This window comes from Hyperolius riggenbachi, chromosome 2 (genome assembly GCF_040937935.1).
Source record: "Hyperolius riggenbachi isolate aHypRig1 chromosome 2, aHypRig1.pri, whole genome shotgun sequence".
NCBI lineage: Eukaryota > Metazoa > Chordata > Amphibia > Anura > Hyperoliidae > Hyperolius > Hyperolius riggenbachi.
The window spans coordinates 546,384,824-546,409,254 of record NC_090647.1 but is presented as its reverse complement, the minus strand read 5'-3'; the positions used below and the strand labels follow the sequence as shown (position 1 = coordinate 546,409,254).

The following is a 24,431-nucleotide window of genomic DNA, read 5'->3' as shown; positions in this document are numbered from 1 at the left end:
CAGAAGCGCGGATGATGTGAATGAGGCCTAAGTCTATGACGAAAAGTATTAAAGGCAGAAAATCAGCTGGATAGCCAGGTAACTGGTATTGTTTAAAAGGGAATAAATATGGCAGCCTCCATGTCCCTCTCAGTTCAGTTATCTTTTAAAATTCCTAAGCGTTGGCAGTTAAGAGATGCATTTTATGTTACATACTTTAAATCAACAAGATTGTAATATGCAAATTAGAGGAGTCGGAGTCGGTGGAATCCTAACCAGGATTGGGAGTTGGAGGATTTTTGTGCCGACTCCACAGCCCTGAAGAAAACGCACATAATGAAAGTCAGTGTGCCGCAGGAAAAAACGCAAATGCGTTCAGCAATGTGCATTTTTAAAAACGCTGGTTTTGTTGCATATTTTTCCAAAACGCATCAAAAACGCACATATGAAAGTCAATGGCGACGCAAACGTATTGCGGTTTTTAGTCCATTTTGTATATGTTTTGCATGTATTTTTCTATGCGTTTTTTTTTTTATTATTATTTTTTAAAGTTTGATGTATTTCTGGTTCCTGTTGACTTCCTAGTGATTTGCTTTAAAAAAAAACGCATACAAAATGCATATGCGTTTTGTATACACAAACTGCAAACCCATTAACGCTCCGCCCACTTTTTCTAACCCTTAAGGTCCGTACACACGCCGGACTGGAGGCAATGACGGGTCCGTCGTTACCTCCCGCTGGGTGGGCGTTCCAATGACAGTTGGATCGCTCTGAAACAGCCATATCAGTCCGCCGACAGTGCGTACACACGCCGGACTGTCGTTGGCACGCCCACCCAGCGGGAGGTAACGACGGACCCGTCGCCTCCAGTCCGGCGTGTGTACGGACCTTAACACACAATTACTCAATGACCAAGTTTGTGAGCTTTGAGGTCTTTGGCATCAATAATTTGCATTGAAATAAAACAAATCTGATTGGCTGTGGCTCCACCCCCATTTTTAACTTTGAACCCCAGTCACCCAATGACCAACTGTACCAGGATTGAACTTGTACCATTAACATTGCAAGAATGGCAGCAATTAAATATTCCCCTTGAAAAGCAATAGGTGAATTTTGATTGGCTTTTGTAGGCTCCACCCAAATTTCTGAATATTAATCCCAGTCACCCAGTAACTAACTGTGTAAGGATGGATGCAGTTTACATTTTCCCCGTGACACTTGTATTTCTCTCCGGCAACTGATGACCCGGCGTTGCCCGGGTATGTATTTGGCTTGTGTTGACTCCGCCCACTTTTTCTAATCCTAACACACAATTACTCAATTGCTCAATGGCCTGGTTTGTGAGCTTTGCAGTCTTTGGCATCAATAATTTGCATTGAAATGAAACAAATCTGATTGGCTGTTGTGGGCTCCACCCACATTTCTTAATATTAATCCCAGTCACCCAGTGACCAACTGTGCAAAGTTTGAGAACTCTGCCATTAACAGTGTAAGAATGGCTGCAGTTTACATTTTCCCAGTGAAATTTGTATTTGTCTCCGCCCACTTTTTGGTTATGGGGATAAAAAGTATCCTCTGTGTTATTCCAGGTAATGTACTATGTGTGTGCCAAATGTCATTCAAATCCGTTCAGCCATTGCTGCATGATCGAGTAACCAGGGCTGCGGAGTCGGTACAAAATCATCCGACTCCGACTCCTCAGTTTATGAAACCACCGACTCCAACTCCCTAAAATTGCCCGACTCCTTGACTCCGACTCCACACCCTGTGAGTAACAAACATCCAAACGTTCACATTCATAATATTAGTGAGGGCCCCTTTCCACTTGTGCGGTGCGAATTCGTCACGGAAAACTCAAAAACGAATTAGCATGCGGATGCAAATTTTAACATGAATTTTAACGCAAATTCACGTATGTTTTCACATATGTTAGTAAGTATGTGAATTTAACCACTTCAGCCTACAGCTTTGAAAATCTTATGCATCCGAGCAATGTTCACCTCCCATTCATTCGCTAATAACTTTATCGCTACTTATCAAAATTAATTGATCTATATCTCGTTTTTTCCGCCACTAATTAGGCTTTCTTTGGGTAGTACATTTTGCTAAGAGCCACTTTACTGTAAATGCATTTTAACAGGAAGATTAAGATAGAAATGGAAAAAAATCATTATTTCTCAGTTTTTGGCCATTATAGTTTAAAATTAATACATGCTACAGTAATTAAAACCCATGCATTTTATGTGCCCATTTGTCCCGCTTATTACACCGTTTAAATTACGTCCCTATCACAATTTATGGCGCCAATATTTTATTTAGAAATAAAGGTGCATTTTTTCAATTTGCGTCCATCACTATTTACAAGCTTATAATTTTAAAAAATTTAATAAGATACTCTCTTGACATGTATATTTAAAAAGTTCAGACCCTTAGGTAACTATTTATGTATTTTTTTTTTTTTTTTTTTTATTGTAATTTTTTTTTTTTTTTATACAAAAATGTATTTGGGTAATTTTAGTTTGTGAGGGAAACTGCTAATTTTAGAAGTAATATAATGTATTTTTTTATTTAATAAAAGTATGTGGGTGCAGTTTACTATTTGGCCACAAGATGGCCACATTCAAAAAATTCCTGGATGCGAACAATGTCGCATCTAGGAACTAAAATGAAGAGAAAAAGTTTCCTGGGGGCAGAAATACCACGCTCTCTGATGAGAAAGCGTTGGTATTTCTGCCAGGGACCTAGATCGGTGAATGGGAATTATATTCCCATTCACTGATCGGGGGGGGGCAGCGGGAGGCAGCGGGAGCGCGCGCAGGCGGCGCCCGATCGTGCGCACCACACGGCTGCAGCACCACTGCCTATCTGGACGGATATATTCGTCCAGATATGGCGAAGTGGTTAACCATGTCAGTGCTTGTGTGCTTTTACATTGATTTTATGCGAAAATGTATGCGAATTTATGGTAAAATTTGTGTTTAAAATTCGCATACGAAAACGCATGCAAATTTCCTATTAAATACATTGTATGCGAATCAATTCTGATGGCTCTGCCATGCAGATTTTTCCTGCACATGATTTCTCTCAATGGAAACAGTCCAATCCACTTGTATTGGTTATGCGAATCTGCATGCAGGAAACACATGTAGATTCGCGATAGTGGAAACGGGCCCTCAGATCTTTGCTCTTTGGGAGCTTAAAAAAATAACATAGATAAGGTGAAAACAGGTGAAAAAACGATGTGAATCATGCCCTTTGTAGGTCATACATTTTAAGAATGTCTGTTCCCCTCCCCCCTAAATGGCCTCAATTCTGGTAGCTATGTGCAGTGAATATTTTTTTGTAAGCAATTCTGAAAGATTTTTTCTGCCTTTCCGAATATGCGGTAAAACATGCAGAAAATGCATACAGTGCAGTATTTCAGCAGTTAGCATGAGGTAAATACTGTAAATAATAGTAGTCTTCTATATGTTGGTATAGTCTTTGGAAGATGATTTTTTTTTTTTTTTTTTTTTTTTTGAGGGGGAGGTAAAGGTGTATTTGATTATGTGGCAACCTAAGAAAAGTATATTTATAGGCATCTCCTATTAAGAAAAAAATCCAGTAAGGCCCAGTGCACACCAAAACCCGCTAGCAGATCTGCAAAATGCTAGCAGATTTTTAAACGCTTTTTTTTATTTTTATGAGGCGTTTTGCGGATTGCTGCTGCGGATTTCAGTGTAACATATTTCATATATTGTTACAGTAAAGCTGTTACTGAACAGCTTCTGTAACAAAACCGCCTGGCAAACCTCTCTGATCTGCCGTTTTTCAGAGCGGTTTGCGTTTTTCCTATACTTTACATTGAGGCAGAAACGCATCCGCAATCCAAAAAATGCCTCACCCCGGGAGGATTCGTTTCTGCAAAACGCCTCCCGCTCTGGTGTGACCCACCCCATTGAAATACATTACCCAAGCGTATCCGAAAAAGCCGCTCGGTGTGCCCCAGCCCTGAATATTTGGAGTTGTATTACTACTATTCTTTTCTATTACACAGCAGGAAAGCCTAGTTCACATTATAAATCACCAGCGCAATCGCAAGCGTTGATTGCTTTTGTGAACTCTTTTTAAAGCGCCTTTTCCTGCGCTTTCAAAGCGATTTGCACTTTATGCGCTTTTGTCCAGCGATTTGAGATTTTCTTCCTGAAGACAATCAGGAAATGAACTCTTTGACCTGGATCTGAATAATTACAATGTATTTTTTTAAAGCGCTCACCAAATCGCTTTTCAAATTGCTTTGCGATTTCCCTATACCTTGTATTGAAGCGCAAACATCAGGAAATGGTATAGGAGCCGCGTTTGCGCTCGGAAAGAAAGCTCATCGCTCCTGTGAGAACACTCACATAGAGCCACATTGCAGAAGCGCTTTTATGGCGATGGTAGAAATCTCCAGCACTTAAAGAAAAAAAACTAAAATGCTCAGTGTGAACAAGCCCAAAAAGGAACTCCACTAAAAACTGCAAAATGCATACAAATTGACTTTACTGCCAAGCACAGGCGGGCCTTAAAGAGAAACTCCAGTGAACATTTTACTGTTGGCAGGTGATGTAGCTGCTGCATGGTTTTTGGCAGTTGGAAACAGCTGTAAACCGCTATTTCCCACAATGCAGCAGGGTTCACAGACAGGAAACTGCCAAGAGTATGTACTTTTCTTGTTTCTTGTGGGAGGGGTTTCACCACAATTTCAGTCATACAGCGCCCCCTGATGGTCTGTTTGTGAAAAGGAATAGATTTCTCATGTAAAAGGGGGTATCAGCTACTGATTGGGATAAAGTTCAATTCTTGGTCGGAGTTTCTCTTTAAATTGATCTGTAAATTATGTGCCCCCAATTTTCCATGAGAATTCTGATTTTTGGTAAAATCGCTGCAGATTACCACATAAATTTACCACATGCGGTAATTCATGACTAACATCTACCAGAATTACTAAATGTCATTACTGTGTGCGGTAAATTACCGCACATGTGGCAATTTGCTCGAAAACCTACTAGACAGAATTGAGGCCAATGTGCCATAACATGACTAGTTCCTAGTGGGCAGTTCTTTAATGTCTTGGAACTCCCACCAGCTTGCAGCAGTCAGACCTCGAACACAAGTATAAGGACCAGGGTCGGACTGGGACACTGGGGGCCCACCAAAGAAATTTCAACCTGGGGCCCACACATCCCATGATTGTGGTGAAAAAGGGGCGTGGTCATGATGTATTATGGGCAGGGCCAAATGTACATTATCTTAGCAGCATTGTAATTCAGAGACACTGCTGCCTAGCAAAACTTTGCATAGAGTCCCCTCCTTCAATATAAAGTAATGTCTGCCATGGCCAAGAGCCATCTATCATACATAGATACGTAGAAGGCTTAAAGTGTGCCAGAGATGAGGCCTCCTACATAAAATATACATACCTGGGGCTTCCTCCAGCCCCCCTTAGCCTGATCGATCTCATGGTGTCCTCTTCTCCCTCTCTGTTCGCTCGCAGCTTGCTCTGAAAAATCCATCAGTTGGGGCCAGTCGGTACATGCGCAGCCCGGTAAGGCATGCTCCCATCGTCGGGAGGGTTCCGCACCTGCACAGTAGTGCTGCGCAGGTCCAGAACGATGAAAGCAACGTGGACACAGCGGGAGCGTGTGCGCGGCCAGGCCGTGCATGTGCAGTTGGCCCCGGACCTGGGGACTTTCCAGGGCCAATTGGGGAGAAACGGAGAGCAAGAAGAGGACGCCGTGGGGGCAGTCAGGCCAGAGGAAGCCCCAGGTATTTATATTTTATGGAGGGGGCCCCATCTCAGGTTCCCTTTAATAATTGGACTATTTTCTCAAATCATAAGTAGATAAATACTTATTCTGCCTACATATCCTATGTATTGTACTGTCCACATTTAGATTTCAGTGAATTTTACATAGTAAATAAAAGAGAAAACAATTCCGGACATTTCCCATCTTTACTACCTCTTAGGGCCCTTTTCCATTAGCAATTGCTAGCATTTGCGCTAAACGCTAGCGATTGCGATTCAGCAAAGTCCTAATTTTTCCCGGCGATTGCGATTTTGCTATGCATTGCACTGCATAGCAAAATCGTGGCAAAAATTGCTCCGCGGCGCGATCGTGCTTTAGTAAAAAATGAATTGCGGTAGTGGAAATTACCTACCGCGATTCCTATGTTGTGTAGCCTGTAGTGGAAAAGGGCCCTTACTGAGGCTGAGTGCACACATACCAGAAACGCTAGCGCTGTTTTATGCAGCAATGTTAAGTCAATGGGATGTAGAAAAAGATGCGGAGCACTGCAATTTACAGTATGCATTTTGCAAATGCTGGTTTTGTTGCATGTTATGCAGGAACGGCACCAAAACACACATAAAAGTCTATGGTGACGCATATGGATAGCGGTTTAATGCATTTTACATGCATTTTTTTATGCTTTTTTTGGTTTTTAAATGTTGATGATGTATTTCCTCTTCCTCTTTACTACCTGGTTATTTTGGATAAAACGCAGGAAAAAAAACCATTGAAAACGCATACAAAACGCTAATGCGTTTTCAATTAGTGGACCGCAAACACACCAAAACGCGAACGCATTCAAAACGCACCTGCGATTCGCAGATGCGAAACGCACATAAAGCGCATTACACAAACGCACCTGCGGAAAACGTCCATTTTTTTTCACGCTATGTCATATGTGAACCCAGCCTGAAGCCGATTCTGATTTAATTTCCTCCCTTATCGAATTTTCATCAAATGTTGCACGGTGTTGGAAAAACTAACATTCATTGGGTAAAATTGTGTGAAAATCTTGCTGTGGGTATTTACCTTAACTGCTATATATCTATCTAAAGGGCCGAATAGTGAATCCAAAGCAGATGAACATACAATACATCCACAGATTATTATTTTTTTTTTTAGATTTATGATTGCTTTCAATTTATATGTAACACTGAATACTTCCATTTATATAACACAGGGACAGTTTTGGGATTATCGCAAATACAGGTAGTCCCCGACTTACGAACGACCCGCCAAAACGATCGGCATGGATTCTCTGTTTCTATGGGAACAAGTAAAAAAAAAATATTTTCAAATTGGACTTGTACTTTTTGAGAAAATCGATTAAAAAAAAATTCAAAGAAAAATGGCTTTTGAACTTGTATAAACAGGTACAAAGGGCAGAGGTGACACAGATGGAAGACACTGGAGGCACAGGGGGGCACAGAGGAGGTACAGAGGGCAGAGGTGACACAGAGGGGGACACTGGAGGCACAGGGGGGCACAGAGGAGGTACAGAGGGCAGAGGTGACACAGAGGGGGACACTGGAGGTACAGGGGGGCACAGAGGAGGTACAGAGGGCAGAGGTGACACAGGGGGACACTGGAGGCACAGGGGGGCACAGAGGAGGTACAGAGGGCAGAGGTGACACAGAGGGGGACACTGGAGGCACAGGGGGGCACAGAGGAGGTACAGAGGGCAGAGGTGACACAGAGGGGGACACTGGAGGTACAGGGGGGCACAGAGGAGGTACAGAGGGCAGAGGTGACACAGGGGGACACTGGAGGCACAGGGGGGCACAGAGGAGGTACAGAGGGCAGAGGTGACACAGAGGGGGACACTGGAGGCACAGGGGGGCACAGAGGAGGTACAGAGGGCAGAGGTGACACAGAGGGGGACACTGGAGGTACAGGAGGGCACAGAGGAGGTACAGAGGGCAGAGGTGACACAGGGGGACACTGGAGGCACAGGGGGGCACAGAGGAGGTACAGAGGGCAGAGGTGACACAGAGGGGGACACTGGAGGCACAGGGGGGCACAGAGGAGGTACAGAGGGCAGAGGTGACACAGAGGGGGACACTGGAGGTACAGGGGGGCACAGAGGAGGTACAGAGGGCAGAGGTGACACAGAGGGGGACACTGGAGGTACAGGGGGGCACAGAGGAGGTACAGAGGGCAGAGGTGACACAGGGGGACACTGGAGGCACAGGGGGGCACAGAGGAGGTACAGGGGACAGACATGGCACAATGTTCCGACTTAAGAACAGATTCAGGTTAAGAACGAACCTACAGTCCCTATCTCGTTCGTTAACCGGGGACTACCTGTACTTTCTGTTTTAAGAAAGCAAACGTTTGTTTTCCATAGCATTCTAGTAATGGGGCTTTTAGGACCATCGTAGCCCATTACACACTGTTCTGGTTCACCATGAGCTTGCTGGTTATTATGTACCTTGGGGTTAGCCAGGTAACCTAAAAGTGTGTTTTTGGGATGTGGGAACCCAAGCAGCCTTACAAAGAACATCGAAACTCAATGTAGATGGTGTACTAGGGATTTCAGCTCTGCAAGGCAAGAATGCTCACTACTTGGCCACCAAAGATTCCCAAAGCCTGGTGCTGTATCTACCGGTTTTGTAGCGGGAATATCCCAGAAAGTCGCACAGGAGTGGAGATGGGGGGAGGACAGAAGGTCAGCTGAATATTGTTGTAGGACTCGTTAACACTAAGGGCATTTTTGCCCTTTTTTTCAATCGCAGGTGATTTTCAAAATCGCCCTGAAACCGCTTGCGCAATGATTCTCTATGAGACAGTTCACATCTGAGTGGTTAGTTTCCGATCCACTCAGAAAAATGTTGCCTGTACCATTTTTGAGACAATTCCGCCTTAATGGCAGGTATAGGAAAAATGCAAACGCTCACAAAATCGCTTTGTGCAGCGATTGCGTTCGCGTTTTTAAGAATAAATACAATGTATTTATTCTTTTCCGGGTCAAAGAGTTCACTTCCTGACTTGCGTCAGGGAGTGAATTACAAAACGCTCGGGAAAAGCGCTTACAAAAGTGCTTTTCACTAAAACGAAACACCCACCCAAGCGCCGGGAATCAAAACAAACAAAAAATTGCGACAAAAAAAGCCCAACGCTAACGTGAGTGGAACGCAATGTGAACGAGGCCTTAGAAAAGCTCTTGTAGTGTGAACGAGGCCTTACCTAGAACCCACCAAAACTTCATCAGCTGTATTGTGTGGTGGGGATATATGGACTCCATGATCCATGTACATGCATGTGGACTCTCCTAACACCCCTTTTTGCTTTTTATTACTTTGCAGTGAGAGTAAATCCACAAATGTATGGCAATCTGGGATTGGATGTGACTCTGAACTGCGATGCTAATCTTCAGAACATCAGACAAGTCACCTGGCAGAGGATCGAGAATGGGCAACAAGTAAACTTCCTTGTCAACAACACAGAGCAAGGGCTGAAAAAGCTGACAGACTTCGCAGTGGAGAGAGTGGACTTCTTGGGGCTCAACCCCACGGAGGGGTCAATCCGAATTCGGAATCTCCAGTTGGCTGACGAGACGGTGTATATTTGTGTCTTCACTTCCTTCCCAATTGGGCCAACCCAGGAGAAGATCACTCTAACAGTAATAGGTGAGAGGGGACATTAAATTGGGATATCCAGTGGGAAACGCACTTGTAACGAATATATACAGTGGTGTGAAAAACTATTTGCCCCCTTCCCGATTTCTTATTCTTTTGCATGTTTGTCACACTTAAATGTTTCTGCTCATCAAAAACCGTTAACTATTAGTCAAAGATAGCATAATTGAAAACAAAATGCAGTTTTAAATGATGGTTTTTATTATTTAGTGAGAGAAAAACCTCAAAACCTACATGGAGCTGTGTGAAAAAGAAATTGCCCCCTGAACCTAATAACTGGTTGGGCCACCCTTAGCAGCAATAACTGCAATCAAGCGTTTGCGATAACTTGCAACGAGTCTTTTACAGCGCTCTGGAGGAATTTTGGCCCACTCATCTTTGCAGAATTGTTGTAATTCAGCTTTATTTGAGGGTTTTCTAGCATGAACCGCCTTTTTAAGGTCATGCCACAACATCTCAATAGGATTCAGGTCAGGACTTTGACTAGGCCACTCCAAAGTCTTCATTTTGTTTTTCTTCAGCCATTCAGAGGTGGATTTGCTGGTGTGTTTTGGGTCATTGTTCTGCTGCAGCACCCAATATCGTTTCAGCTTGAGTTGACGAACAGATGGCCGGACATTCTCCTTCAGGATTTTTTGGTAGACAGTAGAATTCATGGTTCCATCTATCACAGCAAGCCTTCCAGGTCCTGAAGCAGCAAAACAACCCCAGACCATCACACTACCACCACCATATTTTACTGTTGGTATGATGTTCTTTTGCTGAAATACTGTGTTACTTCTACGCCAGATGTAACGGGACATGCACCTTCCAAAAAGTTCAACTTTTGTCTCGTCGGTCCACAAGGTATTTTCCCAAAAGTCTTGGCAATCATCGAGATGTTTTTTTAGCAAAATTGAGACGAGCCTTAATGTTCTTTTTGCTTAAAAGTGGTTTGCGCCTTGGATATCTGCCATCCAGGCCATTTTTGCCCAGTCTTTCTTATGGTGGAGTCGTGAACACTGACCTTAATTGAGGCAAGTGAGGTCTGCAGTTCTTTAGATGTTGTCCTGGGGTCTTTTGTGGCCTCTCGGATGAGTTTTCTCTGCGCTTTTGGGGTAATTTTGGTCGGCCGGCCACTCCTGGTAAGGTTCATCACTGTTCCATGTTTTTGCCATTTGTGGATAATGGCTCTCACTGTGGTTCACTGGAGTCCCAAAGCTTTAGAAATGGCTTTATAACCTTTACCAGACTGATAGATCTCAATTACAGTACTTTTGTTCTCATTTGTTCCTGAATTTCTTTGGATCTTGGCATGATGTCGAGCTGTTGAGGTGCTTTTGGTCTACTTCTCTGTGTCAGATAGCTCCTATTTAAGTGATTTCTTGATTGAAACAGATGTGGCAGTAATCAGGCCTAGGGGTGACTACAGAAATTGAACTCAGGTGTGATAAACCACAGTTAAGTTATTTTTTAACAAGGGGGGCAATCACTTTTTCACACAGGGCCATGTAGATTTGGAGTTTTTTTTCTCACTAAATAATAAAAACCATCATTTAAAACTGCATTTTGTGTTCAATTATGTTATCTTTGACTAATAGTTAACGGTTTTTGATAAGCAGAAACATTTAAGTGTGACAAACATGCAAAAGAATAAGAAATCAGGAAGGGGGCAAATAGTTTTTCACACCACTGTACCCAGTGTTCTCACTAGGCTTAATTAGGTGGGCGGGCTGCCCGGGTGTTTTGAAACCCCGCCCGCCTGTTGGTATGCACCTGCGTAGCTAGCAAATGTCACTGCTGTAAACTGCAGGCAGGAGCGCTCCATAGCCTGCTATCAATCAGCGCTCGGCTGGGGCACGATAGCAAAAGCCATCGCTGTACAGTGCAGGAGCGCTCCTCTGCCTGCGTGACCTCACCTTCCTGCTGGAACTGTGATTGGCTGGGCAGGTTGTAAGGGGCTGGACTTGGGCAGCACGATTAGACATAACAGCAGCCGTCCGCATACACATGCTGGCAGGCTAATGCTGTGTGACTTGAGGCTGGGAAGAGAGCCTGGGGCTGCAGGCCACTACCGTTTCTTGGCCATGCAGGGCGTGCAACTGCCCTGAGCGCAGTACCGGAGGTTGGAGCAGGGGGGCGCTGAGGAGAGGAGAAAGTGTCAGACCAGCAGAGCAGGAGATGCAAGGAGGTGGAAGTGACAGGGAGATCATGTGACCCAGCTCCTCTGCTATAACAGCACAGAGAGGAAGGAAAGTACCGCCCCAGCCATTGGAGGGAAACGTGCATAGAGTTAGGTATTTATTAGGCAGCTGCTGAGAGCTTTGCACAGGGGAGAGGGAGGATGTCAGCAGGGGAACAGTATAGAGCTGCAGCAGAGAGGAATCACAACACTGTTGTGCTTGTGCCCTGGACATCGCTTGCTCCAACAATCTAACCTACACTGTCGAACTAGCCTACTTCCCATAGACTTTTACTCTCCCCTCCCCCAACCCTAAAGGCCCATACACACGTTGGACTTTTCCGAACGACGGGTCGTTTGAACGTCCCGTCGTCCACACGCCAAATCGAGCGTGTGTACAGACTGTCGTTCCGGTGATAAGACTGGTCTTGAGCGATCCGCCGGGCAGATCGCTCAAAATCATTCTTATCACCCGAACGACAGTCTGTACACACGCCCGATTTGGCGTGCGGACGAATGAACGACGGGACGTTCAAACGACCCGTCGTTCACAAAAGTCCGACGTGTGTATGGGCCTTTACCCTCCTGGTATACGTTTGATAGTGAAAGTAGGCTGGTTCGACGGGTAGGTTATTACGTCGGAACACCCTCCCTCATTGCAGAGCACATTACAAAAGTGCCAGTAAAGAAATCAAAAGATGTGACAAACTTCTATGTACTCTCACTCCCACCAGGTGATCTTCAGTGGGGAAGACTATGCAGGAGGAAACGGATATAGTGATGGATGGGCATTCCTGTCTCTTGTAAGTCACTGGGAGTTTATGTGTGCACAGGGCTTACAGTCTGCAGTAGTGAGGAGGACTGGGCAGTAAGCTGGGGAGATTGACTTGCACTTTGTATGTCCAGAGAGTATAGCTGCACATCTGACACCCTTTATAACAGTGGCAGCTTCTCCTACAGGCTGGTTTTAAGAAAGTGTGTTAACCCCTTCTGTACAATTTTTTTTTTTTTTCTTTTTTTTTTTTCCATTTACCTCCAAACATCAATATCAAACTGCTACTTCATGCCTCACCCCATTGGCTTCAGACTACTGCTGCCCATAAACCCAAGTCTTTGCTGTACTCTATTATTATTTTTATTTAGTATTTGTATATTGGCAAGTGCCAACATCTTCCACAGCACTTTACAGAGTATATAGTCATGTCACTGACTGTCCTCAGAGGAGCTCACAGTCTAATCCTACCATAGTCATAGTCTAATGTCCTACCATATTATTATGTATTATATAGCACTGACATCTCCTGCAGCACTTTACAGAGTACATAGTCATGTCACTGACTGTCCTCAGAGGAGCTCACAATCTAATCTATGTATGTATTGTATAGTGTAGTCTGTAGTGCTACATGCTATCATGTAACATCCCCATCTCTGTTCATTATTTCCAGCTTGTTTTCCTGGCAGATTGATTCTTCCAGGCTACGCCCCAATTGTGAAATGATGTTTCCCAAATCTAACCAATTCAGTCTTTGTCAGATCCTATTTTCCTCTACCATCTATGGCTCCCGCCCATTCCGGCAATAGACTCCATGCATAGCTGTGATACACTGCTGCCACAGCATGCTCCTGTGACACAGCGCTGCGTACCAAGTATTCCGAATGCAGCCCCCCAAGCATATTCCTGTAACACGTTGCCGCTTTTCACGTATACCTCCCCTCCCATAACATGCTAGAGGAAGCAATTTAGTTGAGAATTTGTCACGTGTATAGTTTCCCCGCAACGTTGGTAGATCATTAAATGGCTAATGATGAATAAGCCCATTGTGCTCTTACATACCCAGACACTATGTGCCAGCCAATTGTACCTCCCACCTGCCCTTTTCTTCATTGAGTAGAAAGTATAGCTCAGCCGTGTGCCTTCTAAGACCTTGCTCCCCAGAACTGGCAACCTAATGATTAAACGTGAAGAGTGATATTGGTCAACCATGTACATGGACCTTTGGTCTCAGGAGGGGTGTTCGGTGAGGCCTTGGGTAGTTAAAAATACTAATCCGGCCTTGGCTGAGGGAGCCTGGGTGCCAGCAAGAGGCAAATGACATCACCACCTGTACTGGGCGGGGGCTTATTTTTTGACACTCGCCCTGGTAGCAGTTTCATCTAGAAACTGCACTGCTGCAGGCTCTCACTCCCCAGCAAATCCGGACATTGGGTATCATTCACAAAGAGGCTGTCGGTAAGGGGAATCAATGCGGAAAAACACCGCTGGCGGTGTTTTAGACTTCTGGGTGGGCATTCATAAAAAAGTATCCATGTGCGGTAGCAGTGCGGAGATTCCCCGAACTAGGCTGGCGGTAGGCAGGCGGTAGGCTTGCGGAGACACGGAAGCTGCCGAGTTGATACATTTATCCGTGTTCCGCTCTGCTGCAGCTGCCTGGGAGGTCTGTGTGTCTCCATTCACTTGCATTGGTATCGCCACATCAGAGGGAGCTGAAGTTCCCGACCTGACACCGCTTGCGGTGATCTTCATGAATGAACATTTTGCTACATTTGTTCCGATAATCACCGCACAAGGCGGTGATTTATCACTCTGCTCGGTAGTCATTTTTTCATGCGGAAAGAGCCTTTATGAATGCTGACTTTGCCGAGTGGTCGGTAAAGTCAGCTGTTTTTAGCATTTCCGCATGCGGAAATGCTTTATGAATGATAGCCATTGTGTTTCCTCTGACCTGGGCTGGCTGCATGAATGTCAGCAGCCAGTCCCATCCTCTCCAGGCAGCTCCGAGGCTGACTCGCATGTGATCAGGCAGTGCACAGCACAGAGTTCTGCTGCCCCGCCCCTCTGTTTCCCGGTTGCTTGACTTCAACACACAAGCTCTTCTGATGAGATGGGGAGAAGTTGTGAACTCTGCAGATAAAGTAAATAATCACCCTTCCACTGGTATGAGATCTCTGCTATTGTCCTCTAACCAGCAGGAACACTAATGGCCCATACTTACGGGCGACTTTTTGGTGCTGTCGCTAGCACACGGGAGCGTGTGCGCGACAGCTCGTCGCCAGGTCCCTCCGCGTTTACACGCGGAAGAGGGATTACTAAAGCGACGGAAGCGGTCGCCCATGCTCCCCCCCCCTCGCCGAAAGCGCTGTGTATTTTCTATTATGTTGCTGTCGCTAGTCCGCATACTCACGCGGACTAGCGACAGTTGCGGCGGCAACTGTCGCCGGGCGATTGACCGCGCCAATCGCCTGGCGACAGCAGCGACGAGCGACGGTTCGGGTGCGCGCCCATGTTGCGCCTCATACTCACGGGCGACCTGTCGCCGCAACACGTGCGCGCCGCGTGTTGCGGCGACAATTGTAGCCCGTGAGTATGGGCCATTATAGTGCAGAGTTTGCAGACAGCTTGTGAGAGGGCAGGGAGCTGTCAAGCTAGGGGACCTGATAAAACAAACATGACTGCATTGACCTGCAATTTAAAGATTATTACTATTATTGTCTTGTCACTAACTGTCCCTCAGAGGGGCTCACAATCTAATCCCTACCATAGTCCTATGTATCATGTAGTGCATATATCAGTCTAGGGCCAATTTTGGGGGAAGCCAATTAACTTATCAGTATGTTTTTGGGGGTGTGGGAGGAAACCAGAGTACCCGGAGAAAACTCTCACAGACACAGGGAGAACATACAAACTCCTTGCAGATGTTGACCTGGCTGGGATTCGAACCAGGGACCCAGCGTTGCAAGGCAAGAGCGCTATCCACTACGCCACCGTGCTGTCCACAATAGACACTGAAGCGGGAAAAAAATGATGATATAATGAATTGGTTGTGTAGTACAGCTAAGAAATAAAGCATTAGGAGCAGAGACATAAGTCTAATATTTGTTTCCAGTACAGGAAGTTGTTATCTATGCAAATAGCCATTGAGCTCTGCGACTTTGAAAGTCGTGGAGAGCTCTGACTTCTGATTAGGTTATCTCTGCTGTATTGTGTTTATTTTTTTGCAGAAAACAGTTCAGGACAGGTCAAACGTTCACTGCCTGTTCTGCAAAAACTTTTAGAATGCTGATTAATGTGTAAACTGCAAATATTAGAGTTATAAAAAAAAGCTGTATAACTGAAAATAGAAATATGAGAATATTTTTTTTTGCTACCAATGTTCTAGTAATTACCCCTACTACACAACCAATTCATGATATCATAACTTTTTTTTTGCTTCAGTGTCTCTTTAAGCCCCATATACACGATACGATTGTTTGTGCGATTCAATTATGATTCTATTTACGATCCGATTAAATCCGACATGTCCGATCGGGATTCAATTCGATTCAATTCGGTTTGCCATTGTTTTGTAATGGCAAATCAAATTGAATCGAATCCCAGTCGGACATGTCGGATTTCATCGGATCGTAAATAGAATCGTAATTGAATCGCACAAAGAATCGTATCGTGTAGGTGGGGCTTTAGATTAGCTGACTTGCAGGGGATGGAGGCTGCTGCTGACTCGTTTCTGTCTCAACCCCTGTATTATTATTATTATTATTATTATTATTATTATTTGGTAATTATATAGCACAAACATCTTCTGCAGCGCTGTACAGAGTATATTGTCTTGTCACTTAACTGTCTCTTAGAGGGGCTCACAATCTAATCTCTACCATAGTCATATGTCTATGTATGTATCGTGTAGTGTATGTTTTGTAGTCTAGGGCCAATTTAGGGGGGTGCCAATTTAGGGGGGAGCCACTTATCTGTGTGTTTTTGGGATGTGGGAGGAAACAGGAGTGCCCGGAGGAAACCCACATAGACACTGAGAGAACATACAAACTCCTTGCAGATAGTGCCCTGGCTGGGATTCAAACAAGGGACCCAGCGCTGCAAGGAAAGAGTGCTACCCACTATGCCACCATGATGCCCATACACCATCATGCTGCCCAAACCAGTCTCCCCAGTATGAAATGCAACTGTAACCCCCATTTGCAGTGTTCTTCCTAGACTCTTTAAAGCTGGCCCCTAGCGGTCCAATTTCTAGCAAAAAATCGTTCGAGCGATCAGAAATTCTGATCGGACGAAAAATCGTTCACTACACCATCAACTAACCAATCATTGCTTCCTATCTATCACGACCACCAAGAAAATCCAAATTTTGGTTCGACGAAAATTCATTCGGGCGTCATTTTTTTTTCACTCGTTCATAATCGATTGTGTCCATCAATGGAGATTATTTACAACCAATCCGATCAGAATTTCTGATCGCTCGAACGATTTTTCGCTTGAAATTGGACAGTTAGTGGCCAGCTTAAGACAGATGCTTCACCTGGATCGACTCCTCATTCTCCTCCTTATACTGTTAGCAGAGTTGCATCAGCCCTGCATTCCCCCCCTCGCAGCTTGCACCCCACCCTACTACTTTTTCATGCCACCCGGCTGGAAAAAATTTCTGGGGAGAGAACACTGTATACCTATTGTTTAAACAATTTTTAGTCTTAAACGTTTTTTAGATTTGCTTTTTTTCGGCCCAGCTAAATCTGAAATCGAACTAGGCTGATTCTCAAACCAAAATTACAAGTATTATCTTTGGAATTGAACTTATCAGATGACCTCATTGGGTATCATTCATAAACAGGCTGTCGGTAGTGCGGGAAAACACCGTTCTTCTCCGCAACCGGTAATTAAGACTTCTGGGTGGCCATTCATAAAGAAGTCTGCCTGTTGCGGAAGAAGTGCGGAGGTTTTCTGGAGGAAGCTGGCGGCAGCGTGGCGGAAGACATGCGGAAACTTAAAAGCTGCCCGATTCCCTCCCTGCGCTGCTCTGTCTGATGCTGCATGGGAGATCCCTCCCATTCATTTATATGTATTCCGCCCGCCTATCGCTACTGTCGAGCAAGCGGTATTTTCCTTCCGGATACCGCTTGCTCTAATCTTTATGAATGGATGTGTTTGTTACTTTTTCTAGATTAATCTAGAAAAACTCCGCACAAGGCGGAAATGTATCGCTCTGTCACCTTTTCATGCGGAAAGAGCCTTTATGAATGGGGCTTATGCTGAGTGGTCGGGAAAGTCACCGGTGTTAAGCATTTCCGCATGCGGAAATGCTTTATGAATGATACCCAATGTGTAAAGTAGTGTACACACATTTCCATTTTTAATTTATGGCCAATAAATGGCCAGTTTACCACTTCTGCGTAGTATGATGGCCAAAAGATTTGAATATATGATTGCATTGTGTAGGTAAGCTCTGTACTACATGGCAGGGGTGTCACTAGGGTGAAAGATTCAGGGCTAGCGACACAGTTCTCTTGAAGTGTGCCTGGAATAAAAAAGTGCCCACTGGCAGTGCCCTGAATGTTGGGAGATGCCACTAAGGCATCCCTGCTGTTGCCATGGCTGCAGGACACATAGAAAATGAGGACGGTGGTACGCAGGGGTTGCTGAGCTACATAAATGCTTTCCAGCCCCGCTGGGCATCACATGCGGCTGGGGAACCAGTAAGGTAGGAGTGAACCTCTCACTCCTCCCTCACTGGCTGGCCAGACCCATGTGATTCCCGGTCAGGCTACTAGGCCATAGACCATGAACAAGTATGCAGATCAGATGTTTATGACAAATCCTACAAGATTAGCTGCAGGCTTGTTTCAGATGTGTGATTTAGACCCTACTGACCAGAAAGATCAGCAGTACTGCCAGGCACCTGGTATGGTTTAAAAGGAAAAAAATATGGCAGCCTCCATAGGTCCCTCACCTCAGGTTCCTTTTTTAAGTTACACCGCTGCTAGATTCATAAACTTTTGACGTAAATGGAAAAAAAAGACTTGTGCAGCATAAATCTATCGTTAGTGTGTGATTTCTTTTTTTTTTTTTTCTTTTTTTTTTTTAAACGGGGAAACGTGGACTATCCTTTTAAACAGGGCTATAGATTTGGTACAAAAATCATCCGACTCCTCCGTTTATGAAACTACCGACTCCAGGTACCGAAAATTGCTCCGACTCCTCGACTTCTGACTCCACAGCCCTGCTTTTAAATGATTATTTTTATTTATATAGCGCCAACATCTTCCGTAGCGCTGTACATAGTACAAACAAATAATGGGGAGCAAATATACATAAAAAAATACAAGACACTGTACAGTCATGACCTTGAATAGAATAAATACAAATACATACATAGTTGATGTGTAGTTGGTACATGTGCATATGTTAAAATTACAGCAGTATGAGAAACACTAGGAGGAGGTCCCTGCCCTTGCGAGATTACAATCTAGAGGGTAGTGGGAAGGAAACATAAGGATTAGTGGGTGAGCCAGTGTGCCTTCAGTGCTGCCTATAGCAAATTATAGGCTTGTCTGAACAGGTGTGTTTTCAGAGTATGTTTGAAGGTTTCCAGACTCGTGGCATGACGGCTTAGGGAGAGAGTTCCAAAGGAAAGGGACAGCCCGTGAGAAGTCTTGGATGCAAGAGTGAGAGGAGGTGACTAGGCTGGAGGACAAAAGGGTCTCCTGTGAGGAACGGAGGGTCCGGGCGGGGAGGTATCTGGAGAGTAAAGAGGAAATGTATGGAGGCGATAGCTTGTGTAGAGCTTCGTGTACTTACCTGCAAGCGTAAGAAGTTTAAACTGGATCCTTTGGGCAACTGGTAACCAATGGAGGAATTGGCAGAGAGGGGCTGCCTCAGAGGATCTAGAAGAGAGGTGGATGAGACGGGTAGCGGAGTTTAGTAGGGATTGGAGAGGTGCCAGTTTGCTTTTTGGTAGACCACATAGTAGGGTGTTACAGTAGTCCAGACGGGAGATGATTAGGGCATGCACCAGCTTCTTGTGAGAGGAAGGGACGGATTCTGGAAATGTTTTTGAGATGGAAGTAGCAGGAGGTAGTTAATGTGTTGATATGTGGTATAAAGGAGAGCTCAGAGTCCAGAGTTACCCCTATGCAACGAGCTTTGGGGGTTGATGCTATTGGGGTGTTATCTACATTGATTGTGACAATGGGAGGTGGAACAGAGAGCGAAGGTGGAAATATCACAATCTGCGTTTTGCTCATATTGAGCTTAAGGAAGCGGGATGACATAAATGTAGATACAGCGGATAGACATTCGGGGTCTTTTGTCTATCCGCTGTATCTACATTTATGTCATCCCGCTTCCCTTTAAATGGTGCCTGACAAAGTTTTGACGGCTTGCAGTTTCAAAGTATTGAGTTTGTCAGCACTTTGTCTTAAATCTACATTATCGACCTGCTAAAGAAGCAAAATGTGTTCATTTAAAAGGGAATTTAAAGTGGTTTTATAGCATTAAATTATCTAGTGCCAAAAAGATGGTGGTGGTATTCTTATTAGGGCTTATTTCCACTGGGTGTTTCTTAATCTTAATCGCTGGCTGGCAGAGTATTGGGAGAAGGGGGTGCACCTATTTCAAGTTACACCCCTGCTGGTATACATTTACAGCGATTGTAGAATATCTTTATAGAACCCTATAATACAGCTCCCAGACAGCTACTTCAAGTGCTTTAGGCTAATGGCCCATACTCACGAGGGACTTTTGTCGCCTCAACACGCGGCGCGCGCGTGTTGCGGCGACAGGTCGCCCGTGAGTATGGGCCGCGCGCACCCCGAACTGTCGCCCGGAACGGGCGCGCACCACGAATTGTCGCCCGTCGCTTAAGTCGCCAGGCGATTGAAAAGTTCAATTGCCTGGCGACAGTCGCCGCCGCAACTCCGCCGCAGCTGTCGCTAGTCCGCGTGAGTACGCGGACTAGCGACAGCAACCTCCATTGAGGTGCACAGAGCTTCCGGCGGGGGGAGGAGGAACGTCGGCGACAGCTTCCGTCTCGCCGCTGGTCCCTCTTCCGCGTGTGTACGCGGAGGGACCTGGCGAGGAGCTGTCGCCGGCCTGTCGCCCACACGCTCACGTGTGCTGGCGACAGGCCACATTTATCGCCCGTGAGTATGGGCCATAAGACAAGCCTATAATTTATGTCTAAAGAAAGAATCTTCCCAACCAAGCCTTTAAAACATTAAAGTTCCTGTGGCCAAAATCACCGGTTTCATAAATTTATAGGAGAGGAGTTTGAACTGGTACTTCAATCCATCTGCCAGTTGTTCTTTTTAGAATGAAAGTGCCCATACATGTTTTTTTATTCTGTTGGTCCCCAGCAGATTCGATTGCTCTGGTCAACTGCACTGGAAATCGTTGCCCTGACGTGCCAGCCCAATCGACAATTCACTCAATTTCAGGCAAAAATGGATTGGACTGGAGGTTAAATATCGATTGGCATTGGGTCGGGAATAGCGGTAGATGGAAGCGAGCGCTGTTAAAACAGCGCAGGGGATTTGGGCGCAGCCAGCGCTACTATAGACCGTAATAGGAATTACAGCTATAGCTTTGCTTAGTGAGTAACTTCGGTGTCGTCAGAAGACACAGCTGAAGTTACTTTTAAAACACTGTAATTCGACCGCCAGCATCAGCTGAAAGCCAAATTACGTCATTCCCCACTATCCACATGGACCTGGAGGGGGAATAGTAATTAACGCCACCGGGACTTGTGCTGCAGCAGGATAAGCCGTATCCTGGCTGTATCCTGTGCAATTTCATATGTATGCCATGGAACACCCATAGCAGTGCACTGCGGCCCCTCTGGCAGCCTCTTCCAGGCCGCCGGAGTCGAGCATCAGTAATTGTGATGTCATGCGCAGATTGCTCCTGGCCGTGGTCGCACGCTGCAGGGCGCGTGCAGCAGGACCAGTGACACTGGTGCCCAACTCCAGTGATCCGGAAGAGGCTGCCAGGGTTGGGGCATTTAGGTAAGTAAGGAGGGTGACAGAGGAGAAGGGGTGGAGCGGTGGCCATCAGGACAGCCCTCCATACCTACCTGCTCCCCCAAATTCTCCTACCCCTTTCAGCTCTGGGATCCTTTAAAGGGAACCTAAACTGAGAAGGATGTGGATTTTTCCTTTTATTAAATGAATACCAGTTGCCTGGCAGTCCTGCTGATGCTGCGTCTCTAATACTTTCAGTCACAGCCCCTGAACAAGCATGCAGATCAGGTGCTCTGACTGAAGTCAGACTGGATTAGCTGCATGCTTGTTTCAGGTGTGTGATTCAGCCACTACTGCAGCCAGAGAGATCAGCAGCTGGACTGCCAAGCAACTGGTATTGTTTAAAAGGAAACATCCATATCCTTCTCAGTTAAGGTTCCCTTTAAAGTCCACAGTTAGTAAACCAGAGCCTGTGTGAGCAAGCTGCTAAAGAGGCCCTGTAGTTACATACAGTAGAATGCATTACATTATTCAGGATACCCACTTTTGTGGTAATTTTCCTGGTTTCAGCATCAGAGACTTATTTACTATATCTATGTATTGCTGTATATTGGTATGTAGCCACGCCCTGCCAGTGATGCTTAGCTTAGTCTGATTAGCTTGGCAGATGTCTCCTCCCATTGCATTCTGGGAGATGAGGCATTGATTTTACTGGCTGTGGAATTCTGCAGTGATGCACCTGACAGAATTAAAGATGCCGCCACATGTGATACATTTCAGGATTTAAATCGGGCAGAGGAAAGATTTTACAATGGGTACATTTACAAATTAATATTGAGGGGGGGGGGCAATTTTATTTATTACGTTATTTTCACTACATTTCCTCTAGTAAGTACAAGGTTGAATTACTATTTGCATATGCTTGGAATTTAGCCTGAATCATTGCTGTGCCATGTGTGTGATTTAGGTCATTAGGTTTTATTTTTTCCAATTTACAATATTTCATAATATTCTGAACTATAATACTCCTTTTTCCAGCAATTCAGCCGGTCACTCTTGTGAAATCATATTCATATTTAGACCAGTGTTTCAAAAGATTATTTCAACATGGAGCCATTTATAAAAGCCAAGTACCCTCTACTGTGGATAAACTTGATCTCAGATGTGCATAAACACAAAGGTACGCAAATCCTTGTTCAGCACCGCTGGACAGTGTATCTACACCCCTGTGGACTAGTGATGGGAATTCCGTCTCTTCTCAGAGAATCGGCTCTTCTGAATCGGCTCCCATTAAAGTGCCGGTTCTTACGGCTCTGAATCGGCTCTTCATTAAATATCACTAGACACCACTCAGAATCGGAGTAAAAGCCCCGCCCCCGTCTCCATGACAACTCCAGACTGCTTTTCTGACTGGGGCAATCCCTCCTGCTACTGCTTTGCTCCGCCCCATACACTCCTACAAGCTGCAAGAGGAGGACTACATCTCCCAGCATGCCTCAACGCCCTTTATTACACAGCAAATCAGAGCTGTGTGGGGCGGGTGAGGCATCAGCTCTTTCAAAACTGAGAACCGGCTCTTGTCGTTCGCAGCAAAGAGCCGGCTCTTAGAGACGGCTCGTTCGCGAGCGACCCATCACTACTGTGGACTTCACTTCAGCACCAGGGGTGTAGATACACGTATCCTGCAGTTTGCAGTGTCCCGTGCATGGGCCGGCGCCCGCGACACCCTCCCGCTGCGGCAGAGTACTGATCAGAGAATAGGAACATGTGTTCCCATTCACCAGTCAGTGCCAGTAGTGAAGCAATGAGATGCTGATGATCAGTCACAAAACCAAAGTAAAAGTCACAGTTCTTCACTACTTCCTGTGTTCTGTTCAGTACACAGGATCGTGTGGGGACATCAAGTGGCCAAAAGTAAAAATACACACAAATGTGAAATCCTTGTGTCCCCCATGTGCTCCCTTCTGTCCCCAGTGTGTTCCCTTGTGTCTCCCTCTGTCCCCTCTGTGTTCCTTCATTGTGTCAACTCCCCGTCTCCTGCTCCCCTGTGTAATCTGTGCTGTTTGCTGCGCTGCCCCCCCCCCCCCCCCATAAGGTTGAAGTAGCGGTAGTAGCGGCTCCCCTCCTCCACAGTTCTCACGGCGACAACCGATCTCTTCTGCCCCATGCGGCTCCTTCATACTTATATGGAGGGGGGGGGAGGCAGGGGAACTTGCTGGGAGCAGCGCAGCAAACGCGGGGCTAGAAGGAGGCCTCTGGATAGCCCAGAAGCTTCCCTGATCTTCCTATGCCTCTCGATAGCCCAGAAGCTTCCCTGATCTTCCTATGCCTCTGGATAGCTCAGAAGCTTCCCTGATCTCCCTATGCCTCTGGATAGCCCAGAAGCTTCCCTGATCTCCCTATGCCTCTGGATAGCCCAGAAGCTTCCCTGATCTCCCTATGCCTCTCGATAGCCCAGAAGCTTCCCTGATCTTCCTATGCCTCTCGATAGCCCAGAAGCTTCCCTGATCTTCCTATGCCTCTCGATAGCCCAGAAGCTTCCCTGATCTTCCTATGCCTCTCGATGGCCCAGAAGCTTCCCTGATCTTCCTATGCCTCTCGATGGCCCAGAAGCTTCCCTGATCTTCCTATGCCTGTCGATAGCCCAGAAGCTTCCCTGATCTTCCTATGCCTCTGGATAGCCCAGAAGCTTCCCTGATCTTCCTATGCCTCTCGATAGCCCAGAAGCTTCCCTGATCTCCCTATGCCTCTGGATAGCCCAGAAGCTTCCCTGATCTTCCTATGCCTCTCGATGGCCCAGAAGCTTCCCTGATCTTCCTATGCCTCTGGATAGCCCAGAAGCTTCCCTGATCTTCCTATGCCTCTGGATAGCCCAGAAGCTTCCCTGATCTTCCTATGCCTCTGGATAGCCCAGAAGCTTCCCTGATCTTCCTATGCCTCTCGATAGCCCAGAAGCTTCCCTGATCTTCCTATGCCTCTCGATAGCCCAGAAGCTTCCCTGATCTTCCTATGCCTCTGGATAGCCCAGAAGCTTCCCTGATCTTCCTATGCCTCTCGATAGCCCAGAAGCTTCCCTGATCTTCCTATGCCTGTGGATAGCCC

The 24,431-nt window shown here is 45.7% G+C and overlaps 1 protein-coding gene across 4 annotated transcripts in view; it reads left to right on the top strand.

The window, feature by feature from the left end:
- Positions 1-24,431, top strand: part of LOC137547330 (nectin-1-like) — a 250,673-nt gene that overhangs the window by 38,202 nt on the left and 188,040 nt on the right. For all 4 annotated transcript variants that reach the window (XM_068270805.1, XM_068270803.1, XM_068270806.1 and 1 more), the window contains exon 2: positions 9,095-9,418. In XM_068270805.1, coding sequence (XP_068126906.1) covers positions 9,112-9,418 — 307 coding nt within the window. In that variant the 5' untranslated portion in view covers positions 9,095-9,111. The remainder of the gene's footprint in view (positions 1-9,094; positions 9,419-24,431) is intronic.